Source organism: Cynocephalus volans, chromosome 4 (genome assembly GCF_027409185.1).
Source record: "Cynocephalus volans isolate mCynVol1 chromosome 4, mCynVol1.pri, whole genome shotgun sequence".
In the NCBI taxonomy this organism is placed as follows: domain Eukaryota; kingdom Metazoa; phylum Chordata; class Mammalia; order Dermoptera; family Cynocephalidae; genus Cynocephalus; species Cynocephalus volans.
Window position 1 is genome coordinate 108,303,311 of NC_084463.1, and position 14,627 is coordinate 108,317,937.

Below are 14,627 nucleotides of genomic sequence, written 5' to 3' on the forward strand. Positions count from 1 at the left end.
TACTTGTTTGCTGTCTAAAACCTCGGGAATTTCTTTTTACTAATATGCGGCAGATTCTGAGAGAAATGAAGCTACTTTAGCTTCAAGGGAACCTGAAATCTATGCCTTCAAACATTACAAAATATCTATCCACCTTCTTAGTTATTTTATGCCAGAAAGTTGGCAAATACAAATTAGCCTGCCATATCCAGATGTGGAACTCTTTGTAATTACTTTATATAAAAAGACTTTGCAGAAAGGAATGTGTCAGACAAAAAAAAGCCCATTAGTGGTAATCTAAAAAAAAAAGTTGATATTATAAAGGCGGAGAGTAGAACAGTGATTATCAGAGACTGGGGAAGGGAGATTGGGGAGGGAAAACTGGGAGAGGTTTGTCTATTGGTACAAAATTGCAATTAGACAGAAGGAATAAGTTCTGATTCTCTATTGCACACAGTAGGGTGACTATGGTTAGTAGTCAACTTTCATGTATTGCATACTAGCTAGAGAAGAGACTTCTGAATGTATTTGCCACAAAGAAATGATCAATGCATGAGGTGACTGATACATTAACTACCTTAACACAATTATTATACAACATATCTGTATGAAAACATCAGATTGCACCTCTTAAGTATGTACAATTACAATGTGTCGATTATAATTTTTTAAAAGTCCCCTAGTGGTGAAGTATTCTCAAAGTGCCCCTCACTCTGCTCTTCCACAGAAAGTATATGCCTTAAAAGAAGTCAAAGTAGTAAGAGAATAATTGTGACCGTGATCTTTTCCTTAAGCTACATGTGTCTCAGTTATATCCTCTATAAATAAGCATGGAAAAAAACTTTTATAGAGCATTTCTGAGGAATAATTGGATCAATACTTGTAAATCACTAAGAACAGTGCCTGGAATGTGCTGAACAATCTCATTTTTAGCTTCTGTTGCTCATACTCATACTACTGCTTCTACCACTATCACTGACATTTAGCTTCTAGGTTTTATAGCTATCCAACCATGCAAATACATAGGGAAAAAATTATTTAGTAGAGTGTGATTACAAATATTTTGGTGAACTAGGCTGGGCCTTCACTTGCTAATCTTTGTTATCAACAGTGTCAAGAGAGTGGCATAGATATGGTGAGTATGGGTTTGTGTAAAATCTTGTCACAGCTGTAGCAGGATCTGATGCAAACATTCAATCATTTGAATCAAGCTGAGGCATTCAATGGATCAGTGGCCAGAATGCAAGGCCAGCAGAGTCACTGAGTGGTTCGAGCAAGAGCAAAAGCTTCATTCAGCCATCCATTATTTCAATATTTTTTTCTTTACTTCGTTTCAATTACGCATTTGTGCTTACATATTCCAGGAACTCTGTGATAATTAGATACATGGGCGACAGGCAAGACGTCGTAGCTTCCATAGGAAGCATCCAGCATTGTGGAGAAAAAAACATTGAATATGTACGTACAGGTATATTGAGCATTCTGAAGAGAATACACAAGATTCTGCAGCATGGATAACAGGTGTACCTGAATTGGCCTGAAACCTCAAGAACACTTCGTAGAGGATGGGAAACAAGATTCAGGTTAATACTGTAGCATAAGTAAGTGTTACCCAGGTGCATTACTGTCTGGTTCCACTTTGTCATTTCCTCTCAGACGGACTAAATCACAACGACAACTATCAAAAACATTTCAAGATAAGCTGCTGCTGAATATGGACATAGTCTTAAAGGTTTAGGAGTACAGTGACTTCAGCTTATATCAGAGAACTACTTTTGAAAATATGTGAATGCACTCTAAAAAGAATATTCAGCATGCGAAGTATTTCATGTAAAACAATTTGTTTTTCTTAGTTATAGATTTAACTTAATTTTATTTAAGGCAAATAACTAATTAGGGGCCTTTAATTTACTATTGGATATCTAAAAATTTCCTACGTACACTAAAAAGCTCCAAACTGGCTAATTATAGGTGAACAGATATATTTCAACCACAAGTACTCAGTTTTCTTTGTTATTACAGCTAATAGGATATTATTACATGAAATCCTACAGAAATAAGGATGTCACTAAGAAAATATTTTTCTAGCAAGCTCTCTCTTCAGAGCCCCCTTAATCTCCTTGTTCCTGACACTGTAGATAAGGGGATTCAACACGGGAATCACCACCGTGTAGAACAAAGACACCACCTTGTTCTGGTCTGTTGAGTAGCTGGACTTGGGCATCACATAAATGAATGTGGTGGTCCCATAGAACAGAGTGACAGCAGTGAGGTGGGAGGTGCAGGTGGAGAAGGCCTTGTGGCGCCCCTCAGTGGAGCGCATCTTCAGGATGGTGATGAGGATGTAGACGTAGGAGACAGCTATGACAAACACTGTGACCACAACAATGGAGCCAGCAGAAAATGCAGAAACAATTGCAGGGACACTGACATCAGAACAGGAGAGTCGAAGTAAAGGAGCAAAATCACAGAAAAAATGATTGACTTGATTTGGTCCACAGAAGAATAAAGAATAGAAGGAAAAAGTATAGGAGATAGCATTGAGAAAACCACCTATGTAAGCCACTGCAAGTAACTGGACACAGGTTTGTGTGGACATTTTAGTTGAATAAAGCAGTGGGTTGCAGATTGCCACAAAGCGATCATATGCCATGGCAGCCAGAAGAAAGCATTCGACTGTCCCAAAGAAAGCAGTTGAACCAAGCTGGATGGCACATCCACTATAGGAGATCGTATTTCTCTCCACCAGGAAGTTTACAAGCATGTTGGGTGTGACAGAAGATGAATAGCCTATGTCAGCAAAAGCCAAGTGGCTCAGAAAAAAATACATAGGATGATGGAGCTGAGAAGAGATGCTGATAAGAATGACTGTGCTGAGATTGCCAGATAAGGTCACCAGGTAGATGCACAGGATGATCACAAAGAGGATGACTCGAAGGACTGGATCATCTGTTAAGCCCAATAAAACGAACCCAGTCATTGCAGTGTGGTTCCCATTCACTGGGTAATCCATGATCAATGAAGCTGATACCAAAATGAACCTGTGATGAAATACTGCATCACTAAAGTTATAAATTTGATATTTTTATTTCTATTAAAACACACACAAAAGTTATTATAAACAAATATGTCATTCAAGTAAAGTTTGAAATAATTCTTTTCTTTACTTCAGAACCCATAATTAGTCTATCTATATCTTAAAACTCGTTTTTAACAGAAACACCAGGAAATGTGCCTCAAATAATGTATATCTTCTTCTTTTTTTAGTAAAATATACTCAATGTGGCTTTAAACATACAGATTTTAAAATAAAGACATGAGAATAACAGAAAGGAATGTAGGAATTGTATTACAAAAATACTGAAATATATTAATTTGGGATTATGTCATAGCGACTTGTGGAATAGCTAACATTTATTGAATACTTGCTAAATTAGTGGCACAGGATTAAGAGTGTAACAGATATAGTTTTATTTTAATTTTCATACTTTAAAATTAAGTGCTTTTATTATTTGCACTTTATAGATGAGAAAACTGAGTTTGTAAATGTTCAGTAACTTACCTGAAGTTACACATTGCAAGTGATGGAATCAGAATATGAACCCCAGGCAGCTTAAATTTAGTCAATCCCTGGAATAACTATGTATAATGAAGTTGAGTAATACCATGAAGTCTAGGACACTTGGAAATGTGTAGATAACAGATTATCCCTTCAGTTTTCTTACAGCTATTACATAAAAGAGTTGCATAGTTAGTTACATACTTGATAAGTCTATCAGTTAAAAAACACTAATTTTTAAAAGGACAACTACAATTTTGTTGATAGAACAAGGAATAAATAGAAGAAGTGTCAAGTTAAGTTTATGAATGAAGGCAACTATTATAAATTTAAATATTTTAATATTTCCAATTCAAATATTGTTACATCAAGTAGTATCAAGTAGTTCGAAAAATCAATTTAATCACTATTCAAAACAGTACGTGATTAATATTCAGAACATAATTACAGTACATTTATTCAGCAATCAAATCAATTCCTAATGCAACAATGTTTTCTAATTGTAGTATTGTAGAATGAAATAATCTTATATTAGGTATAATATCCAGCTGAGTAATGTTTCAGCACAAAAAGTTAAGATGTTTACCCAGGTTTACCTAGCTAGTAGCCAGTTTGACCCTCTTTTCCAAATTTTCTGGCTTTATATGTCTGTCTTTGTCCAAAGAGTCTGGTTGCTTGTGAGGCTAGAGCATTTAGACCAATAAACAAAGCAGGTTTTTCCACAAGATATTTATTAACAGTAAGTTCCCAAAGCATCACAAAGTTAGTCAATTTATTAGCATTCACTAATAAATTGGCCGAGTGCAAATTTAGGTAGTGTTGAAACACCACGTGAGTTTCTAGTCATATGGGTGGATAAATGAGAAATCTTGGTAAATTGAATTATGCCTGTTTATTTACACTAAATTGACTGTTGACACTTAATTTAATTCAGCTAAAGTTACCTGCTAACTGACTGCCTGATTATATCTACCCTGTTTCTCAATTATGGCTTGTGAGTACACATACAACTTGAGAGAATAAAGTTGTCTCCAATGATAAATGAAAATCAGTACATAAGATTCACTAACAAGGGCCAAAATCTTACCTCTTGAATAAGAATATATTCATCTTACAGTAATAAATTCAAAGTCCTTGTTTTTATGAGCTGCCATGCTAGCTTTTATTAGTGCTCGCCTTTGGGGATAAATCCCTGAGCATTCTAGAGATTAATCTTTAAAAGAGTTCTGTCAATTCTCAAGTGATCAATTTTTTTCATTTCTTAAGGTGTTGGTGCACTTTCATTTGATAAGTATTGGGAGCACAATATAATAAATTATCTGAAAGCTAAATATTGGTTCTAACTTTACTTTGATATTTCAGGCTAAAAAATATTACACTTCAAATGTAAGAAAGTAATCTTCACTTCATACAACATTTGTTCATTTTATGAGTAATTCATAGTGGTAGATGCACCTCCATTAGGTATATTTGGGAATATGAATGGAATGACATTGAAAATTTTAAATAGCACAATTATTTAAGACATGGACATATTTTTTCTACTAAATGATATAAAATAAATATTATTAAAGTTGTATAGAGAACTGTGAGGTAAAAAGAGATTTGGATGACTTCAGATAAGACTTAGTCTCTCAAACTGCATGCCTCCAAAGGATGACAACTGGTTAGTGGTTTATATGACTAGATGCATGGTATTAGAGACAGTGATCTCCAACTTGAAGACTCAATCTAATTCTCTGCTAATCCTAATATTAGAAAGTTCTTTCACTCCCTCCTGTTGCCCCCCTTGATGGAAGCAGCTTACCTGTGATAGTACTAATTTTCATTCAGAGCTTACTCTTTGCCATGCACTGTGCTTAGCTTCACCTACATGATCTCCTTTTATCCTCACAATAATTTGGTGAGCTAAGTATTCACATTATCCTGATTTTACAGATGAAAGAGTGAAGCTTAGCCTAATGTACTTGTCTCAATGTACTTAATTGGTAAATTAAATCCAGGTTTAAAATTCAGGTCAGACTGAATGTTAGATCGTGTACTCTGAACTATTACTGTCACCAAGGTTTCCGTGCCTCTGTGATGACCACTGGCTCACAACTAGTCTAGGATTTTCGTTTTTCTCTTCCCACCCTCAAACCCTGCCTAATTGCCTAAAACTAGCCAATCCCACAGTTTGGACTTGAACACATAGTACTCAGGATCCTAATTTCCTCTCATGTGGTCATCAATGACCGACTCCTGCTTACCTTACCTTCTGAATTCCTATAAATTTGTCCACTTTTCTCCATCTTTCTACTGCACTAGATGTCCTAATTGATTTTCCTATGTGCACAATTTCCCTTCCACAGAACAATCAGAGTGATTTATTTATTTTAAAAATTTGATTTCATTTGGGGTTTTTTTGCTATTAAATAATTACATGCACTAATTCAAATAGCTCAAAAATGAAAGCAATGGTCTAAAGAGGTAGAATAGGGTAGTGGAATAAGACCCTCCAGCGAGCATCTCCCCACAGAAACGTCAATTTGAACAACTATCCATGCAGAAAAGTGCCTACAAAAGAGCTAAGGAAAACAGATGAGAGATCACACTACCTAGTTTTAGCATAATAAGAAGTAAAGATGCCTTGAAGAGAGTAGAAAGAAGAGTCACTGATAAGGGTTGAATGTTTGTCCCCTCCAAAGCTCATGTAGAAGACTGATCCTCAGTGTGGCAGTGTTGAAAGGTGGCTCCTTTAAGAGGTGATTAGATCATGAGGACTATGCCATTGTGAATGAATTAATCCATTCATGGATTTGGGTTAATGGATGAGTGGGTTGTCACAAGAGGGACACTGGTGGATTTATAAGGACAGCACATGAAAGTGCTCTTCCTCCTTATCATGTGATTGTCTGTGTTGCATGTTACTCTGTAGAGGGTTCCCACGAAGAAGAAGGCTCTCACCAGATGTGCCTCCTGACCCTTGGATATCCCAGCCTCCAAAATTGTAAGAAATAAACTTTGTTTCTTAGTAAATCACCCAGTTTCAGGCATTCTGCTATTGGTGACAAAAAATGGACTAATACAGTCTCATGGCCTGCATCATTCTTCTTCCAATTGTAAGCAACACAGTGTGCAGACAGACACAGTCTGCTTGGGAGAAGGAGAGGGAAGTAAGTGCAGGCAGGCTGTAGTGATGTGGACTGGGGACATATCCCAAGGTTGTGCTGGTCCTGGAGGCCATGGGCTTTAACTGTGACCCAGCTTAGAGTCAGCTTTGGTGGCCAAGAGACTGACCCTACCATCCCTCCCACAACAATGGTGTATCAGTCCATTTCTGTTGTTTATAACAAAATGCCTGAAAGTGGGTACTTTGAAAGAAAATGAAATTATTGCTTACAGTTTCTGAGGCTGGGAAGTCCAATGTCCATGGAACACATCTGGTGAAGTGTGGAGTATACCAATATTTTTATAAAGCAAATATATTTCACAGGGCCTAGTTTCTTGCAGGTTCAGATTTAGCCTAACTTCTTAAAAGTACATATAAAATGTTGACCTTGAAAAAGACAGGAAATTTTCTCCAGGCTATAGTCTCTGTTGTAAGATAAAGAATTGTAACACAGCAAGGTTGCTGGCTAAAGGACAGACAAGCTACTGATTGATATGTAAAGATACTGGGAAGCTGCTGTCGGGAGAGAGGATGTTTGCTAAGATCAAGCTTTTGTTGATGGATTGACTTAACCTTTTGCAAATTGCATTATGGAATGTCACTTTGCTTGCTTTACTGAATGTTATCAGCCTATATTGTTAAACTACAACCCCACCTATGTTCTCTTGCTGTAACTTCCTGGTCTGGAGAATAAATGTGGGAAGAGAACCCCAATTCATGTTTAATTTCCCAAATGGAAGGAATGCCTCTCTCTTGAGGGTTCTGGGAAATTAACCACTTTGGGGCTTCTCACTGCTCAGAAGAGATGGGCTTTGAGTAATCCTTTGCAGCTCTGTTACCCAGGGGAAGAGGGGTGACAAATTTGTGGGAGGCAAAGCAACAATGAAGGTCTTCCTGGGTGGCGGCTTCAGTGACACAGGGTATCACATTGTGAGATGGTAGAAGCAGAAAGAGAGAGACTCTCACATGCTCTCCTTTTAAAGCCCTCAGAACCATGCCCATGGCCACCATTATTAATCCATTCATTAGGGCATGGTCCTCAGAAGCTAATCATCTCTTCAAGGCCTCACCTTTAAATTACCATAATAGGATTTTCCACCTGCTCAGCATCACATTGGGGATCAAATTTCTAATACATAAAATTTTGAGGGAAACAATTCAATCCACATCACATGGGTAACATAGAAGAGAGTGACTCCATTCGCAGCAGAGAAGGAGAGAGAAGAAAGTACAAGACCTTGTCTTGGAACTCAGTGCTCGGCCTGGCAGGTGAAGCAAAACACTGGATAGAACCCAATAACTCCTGACCAAAGGTCAATCTAGACAGAGCCTCTGAATCAGTCTACATGCCAGGCAGAGATTTGTGGCCCTGGTAAGATGGACATAAGTTTCAGCCCACATCACCATCTGCTGTCTATAGCAGCCTTGAGTCATAAACCTCAACAGCAGGCAGACTGTAGCAGCTTGGACCATGGGCATACTCCTGTGTTATGTTGGTCTCAGTAGCTGTGGACTTTGGGTATGATCTAGTGTAATAGCTGCCCAGTGGCCACGGACCACCTATCCCATCCTTCCTCCAAACTCAGGCAGCACAGCATGGGGAGAGACATCATTCACTTGGAAGATGGAGAGGAAAGTAGGCACAAGATATTGCCTTGAATCCCAGTGCCAGGCCTGCCATGATGAAGTCCATCATCAGGCAGACCTGACCCCCAAGCTGTGGATCCCAGACATAGCCTCTGAACCTGCCCTGTCCCTAGGCAGAAACTCACAAATCCGCCAGGACAGACTATCCTCTCTAGACTCTTCTCCTAGTCCATCCTAGCTAGCGCAACACACCAACCATGTACTTGCAGCAAACCTGGGCTTAGCGTGCCACCTATTGATGAAATATTGGCAGTGACCATGAGCTCAGATAACATAATAATCAGCCTGATTAGAAGCTCTGGAAGGACAAGCCCAAACAAAGCCAGACTGTGAAGACTGGAGAAAATACCTAATTTTTCAGTGCACAGATGTTTGTTGCTCACCCACAAGCACCACGATCATTCAGTGAACCTTGACTGCATCAGATGAAGAGAATAAGGTGCCAGAGACCAACCTTAAAGCAATGCAGAGGTCTGATCTCTCAGAGAATTTGTAGTTGTTTTCAGGAAATTCAGTGAAATTCAATAAAACGCAAGGGAGGAAGAGAGCCAGGGAAATGTTGGTAGACTGGTACAAAGTTACAAAGTTACGGTTGGGTAGGAAGAATAGGTTCTTGTGCTCTAGGGTGACAATAGCTAATGATATTGTATTGTATGTTTCAAGATGCCAGAAAAAAGGTTCCTGAAGGTTACAACCACAAAGAAATGATAAATGTTTAGGTGATAGATATGCAAACTATTCTGATTAGATCATTATACAACATATGCATGTATTGAAACAGCAAACTAGACCCCATAAACATGTACAATGAAGAAAATAAAATAAAAATGTTTTAAAAAGCCAAGCCCCTGACTCATAGACTTCACTATAGTGAAGGAGGCAGGGAGAGAGACAAAACACATCATCAACAAGTAAATATACAATATACTAGAAGGTAGTATGTGCTATAATTAAATGTATATCACAGTGAGTAGAAAAACTGGGGAAGCTGATGAATTGCAATTCTGCATACTGAGAAGCCTTCACCAATAAGATATTTGAGCTGAGATGGGAAAGAAGTTGGTTACAGAAAATATATCTATACAGTCACAATAAAAATGAATAATGACTGAAAAAAATAAATATAAAACACAGAAACCATTCAGTAACTTATTAAGGAATCTCAACAGGGAGATTGAAACAATAAAAAAAAAAGAAGAAAAGAAACATCAGAGCTTGAACATACAGTGAACAAAATGAAAAAATGTAATAGAGGGTATCAACAACAGAATTGTTTAAACAGAAGAAAGAAGCAGTGAGCTAGAAGGTGCATGTTATTTGAAAATACACAGTCACAGGAAGAAACAGAGAAAAGAATGAAAAGAAACAAAGACAGCTTACAGGAACTACAGAACAGCATCAAGAGAGATAATTTTGGGGTTATTAACATTTAGTAAGGACCTAAGAATGCCAAAGGAGTAAAAAGCTTAAAACATAATAAGAGAAAACTTCCCAAACCTAGAGAAAGATACAAATTTTGAGGTACAGGAATGTCAAAAGTTACCAATCAGATTCAACCCAAATAAGTCTATACCAAGACATATTATAATCAAGTTCTCAAAGTTCAAAGACAAAGAGAGAATTTCTTAAATCACTGAGGGAACAGAAGCAAATAACACACAAGGGTTCCAATTCACCTGGCATCAGCCTTCTCATCAGAAACCTGACAGTCAGGAGAGAGAGGGAAGATATATTCAAAGTGCTGAGAAAGAAAAAAAACTACCAAACAGGAATAATGAACTCAGTGAAGCTATCCTTCATAAATGAAGGAAAGATAAAGACTTTCCCAGACAAATAAATGCTGAGAGAATTTACCACCATCAGACCTGTCTTACAAGAAATGCTAAAAAAGGTTCTTTAGACCAAAAAATAATAATAATAATAATAATAAAAGAGAGAGAGATGATACTTTGTAACAAGAAAACTTCTGAAGCTATAAAACTCACTGGAGAAGTAAGTATACAGACAAACTCAGAATATTCTTAAACTATAAATGTGGTGCTTAAACCACTTATATCTTTATTATGAATACTAATAGAAAAAATATTGAAAATAAAAATAACTACATTAATTTGTCAAAAGATAGGCAATACAAAAAAGATATAAATCATGACGTCAAAACTGTTAAAGGGGGGGAGGGTAGAGTTTCTTTTTTTAATCAAAGTTAAGTTGTTATCAGCTTAAAATAATCTGTTATAACTATAAAATGATTTTGTAAGCCTCCTAATAACCAAAGAGCAGAAACCTATATTAGATGCACAGAAAATTAAAAGCAAGGAATCAAAACATACCACTAGAGAAAATCACTTAGCCACAAGGGAAGACAGAAAGAAAAAAGAGGATCTACGAAAAGTAGAATACAATTAACCAAATATCAAGGTAAGGCAACACCTTTCAAAAACTACCTTGAATGTAAATGGGATTAAATTCCCATTCAAAAGATGTAGATTAGCTGAATGCATTAAAAAGCAAGATCCAGCTACATGCTGCTTAAAAGACACTTATTTCACCCATAAGGGTACACATACACTGAAGGTGGATAGATGGAAAAAGCAGGAGTAGCTATATTTGGATAATATCAACTTTATTTATTTACGTATTTTTTGGCAGCTGGCCAATAATATAGACTTTAAATTAAAAGCTTTAAAAAGAGATAAGGTTATTAGATAATGATAAAGCATCAACTTAGCAAGAGAGTATAACAATTGTAAATATATATGCACCCAACATTGGAACACCTATATATATAAAGCAAATATTAATAAACCTAAAGGAAGAAATAGAATCTAATATAATAATAATGGGGGACTTTAACCCCACTTCAATAATGGACAGATCACCCAGGCAGAAAATTAACAAAGAAATGCACCCAAGACCAAATGGACCTAACAGGCATCTATAAATAATTGCACCCAAAAGCTATTGAATACACATTCTTCACAGGAGCACATGAAAAATTCTCCAGGACAGAGCATGTAGTAGGTTACAAAACAAGTTGCAACATATTTTTAAAAGTTGAAATTATGTCAAGTATCCTTTACAACCACAATGAAATAAAAGTAGAAATTGATAACAAGAAAAACTTTTAAAACTACCCATATACATGGAAATTAAACAACATGCTTCTGAACAGTCAATGGGTCAATGAATAAATTAATTTAAAAAATTTAAAATTTCTTGAGACAAATGGAATGAAAATACAACTTACCAAAACCTACAGGATACAGTGAGAGCAGTTTGAACAGGGAAGTTTACAGCAATAAATGCCAACATCAAATAAGTAGAAAGACCTTGAATAAACAACCTCAAGGAACTACAAAACAAGAACAATCTAAACAAAAAATTAGTTGAAGAAAAGGAATAATAAAAATCAGAGCAGAAATAAGTAAAATAAAGAAATAACATTAAAAAATCAAAACAATAAGGAGTTGGTTTTTTGAAAAATAAATAAAATTGACAAACCTTTAGCTGACTAAGAAAAAGAGAGAAGACTGAAACAAAGAAAATCAGAAGCAAAAAAGACATTACAATTGACACCACAGAAATACATAAGATCATTAGAGACTTAAGAACAACTATACACCAACAAATTGGAAAACATGGGGAAAAAAATGAATACATTCCTGAACACATTCAACTTACCAAGATTAAGTCACACAAAAAATAGAAAACCTGAACAGACCAGTAATGAATAATGAGCTTGAGTTAGTAATAAAGTCTCGCATTAAAGAAAATCCCAGGGTCAGATGGTTTCACTGCTGAATTCTACCAAACATTTGTTAAAAACTAATATCAGTTATTTTCAAATTATTTCAAAAATTTGGAGAGGAGGATTCTTCCAAATTTATTCCATGATGTCAGCATTACCCTGATACCCAAACCAGGCAAGACACAACAAAAACAACAAAACCAATATCCCTGATGAACATAGACGCAAAAATCCTCAACAAAACACTAGCACTTAGGAAGTGATAAGTCTGGTAAAGGGCATAAAAAAGTCATGATTTGTAGGAATGAATATGCTAATAATAAAGAAATAAAAAATTTAACGTAAAAATAAATAAATTTAAAAAAATCCACTAGCAAACAAAATTCTAACAGCACATCAAAAAGGTTATATCATGCAGCTTCTGCCACTGCCACCACAGCTACAGCCACCTGCACTGTGAGGTTCCCATTACTGCGGCAACCATTGCAGCCCACCCCATGCAGTTCATGCCATTGCTGCAGAAGCATAATACACAAGAAACTCAAACAACAGAAAAGAAAAAAAAAAAAAAAAAAGACAGAAACCCAATTAAAAAATGGGCAAAGGAGCTGAATAGACATTTCTCAAAATATGATATACAAATGGCCAACAGGTACATGAAAAAATGCTTAGCATCACTAGTTACCAGGGAAACGCAAATCAAAACTACACTGAGATATCATCTCACCCTGGTTAGACTGGTCATTATTTAAAAGACTGAGAATAACAAAAGCTGGTCTGGCTGTGGAGAAAAGGTAACTCTTCTACACAGTTGGTGCGACTGTAAATTAGCACAGCCATTATGGAAAACAGTATGGAGGTTTCTCAAACAACTGCAAATAGAACTAGTATATGATCCAGCAATCCCACTATGGCTATATATCAAAAGGACTGGAAATCACCATGTCAAACGGATACCTGCACTCCCATGTTCATCACAGCTCTATTTACAATAGCCAAAGTATGGAACCAACCTAAATGTCCATCAATGGATGACTGGATAAGGAAAATGTGGTATATATTTACAATAGAATACTACTCTGCCATAAAAATGAATAAAATTCTGCCAGTTACAGCAACATGGATGAGTCTGGATAAAATTATGATAAGTGAAATAAGCCAGACACAGAAAGAGAAATACCACATGTTCTCACTCATAACTGGGTGCTAAGAAAGAAGGAAAAAAAGAAAGATAGAGGGAGGGAGGGAGAGAAGGAGGGAGGGAGGGAGGGAGAGAGAGAGAGCGCGCACAATAATACATTGAACTTTCAGAAGGAAAGACCAAAGCTAAGGATACCAAAGATGAGGGGGCAGGGAGAAAAGGGTGTTGGGAGTGATAGGTTAGGTGGAGGGTATGCAGAAAGATTACAATTTGTAATGAGGGATATGCTAATGATAATAATTTTTAAAATGGGTAAATGACCTGAATAGGCATTTCTCAAAAGAAGACATACAAATGGCCAACAGGTATATGAAAAGGTGTTAAATGTTGCTTATCATCAGGGAAATGCAAATTAAAACTACAATGAGATATCACTTTAAGTTAATCAGAATGGCTACTATCAAAAAATCAAAAGACAAGTATTGGCATGAATGTGGATGAAAAGGAGCCTTTGAACGACGTGGGTAGAAATGTAAATTAGTATAGCCATTATGGAAATCTGTATGGAGGTCCTTCAAAAAATTAACAGTAAAACTATCCAGGATCCAGCCATCCCACTACTGGGTATATATCCAGAGTTAATAAAATCAGTATGTCAAAGAAATATCTTCAAGTCATATGCTTATCGCAGCACTAATCACAATAGCCAAGTGATTAAATCAACCTAAATTACCATCAACAAATGAATGGGTAAAGAAAATGTGTTATATATACACAATGGAATACTATTCAGCCATAAAAAGGAATGAAATCCCATCATTTGTGACTATGTAAATGAATCTGGAGGACATTATGTTAAGTAAAATAAGTCAGGCACAGAAGGACATATACAGCATCATCTCACACATATTTGGAATCTAAAAAGTTGTTCTCATGAAACTAAAGGATAGAATAGTCCTTACCAGAGCAGGGAGAGTGGAGGAGGGAGGGGAATTAGAAGAGACTGGTCAACCGGTGCAAAGCTATAGTTGTGATAGGATGAATAAATTCTGATGTTCTAATGCATATTAGGATGAATAGAGTTAGCAATAAAGTATGTATATTTCAAAATAGCTAAAAGATAGGTTTTTTAATGTTCTCATCACAAGGTCATGATAAGTGTTTAAGATGAATGATATGCTAATCACTCTGATTCCACCACTATGCAATGTATAAATGTAATGAAACATCACATTGTACCCCATAAATTTGTACAAGTATTGTTTCAATGATACATTAAGAAAACAATGGTCCAGAGACCTGCCGTTTACAAATCTAAATCCCCACTCCCAAAAGGTAACCACTGTTGAGTCAATCCTTAAACTATTTCATGATTGAAATACCTTGGTATCTGAAAAAAAAA

General features: G+C 36.3%; 1 protein-coding gene across 1 annotated transcript; it reads right to left on the reverse strand.

The window, feature by feature from the left end:
• Positions 1-2,047: 2,047 nt before the first annotated feature.
• LOC134375282 (olfactory receptor 5P76-like) lies at positions 2,048-2,992 on the reverse strand. The gene has a single exon (XM_063093587.1). It carries the CDS (start codon positions 2,990-2,992, stop codon positions 2,048-2,050), a length of 945 nt encoding a protein of 314 aa, XP_062949657.1.
• Between the last annotated feature and the right edge of the window lie 11,635 nt (positions 2,993-14,627).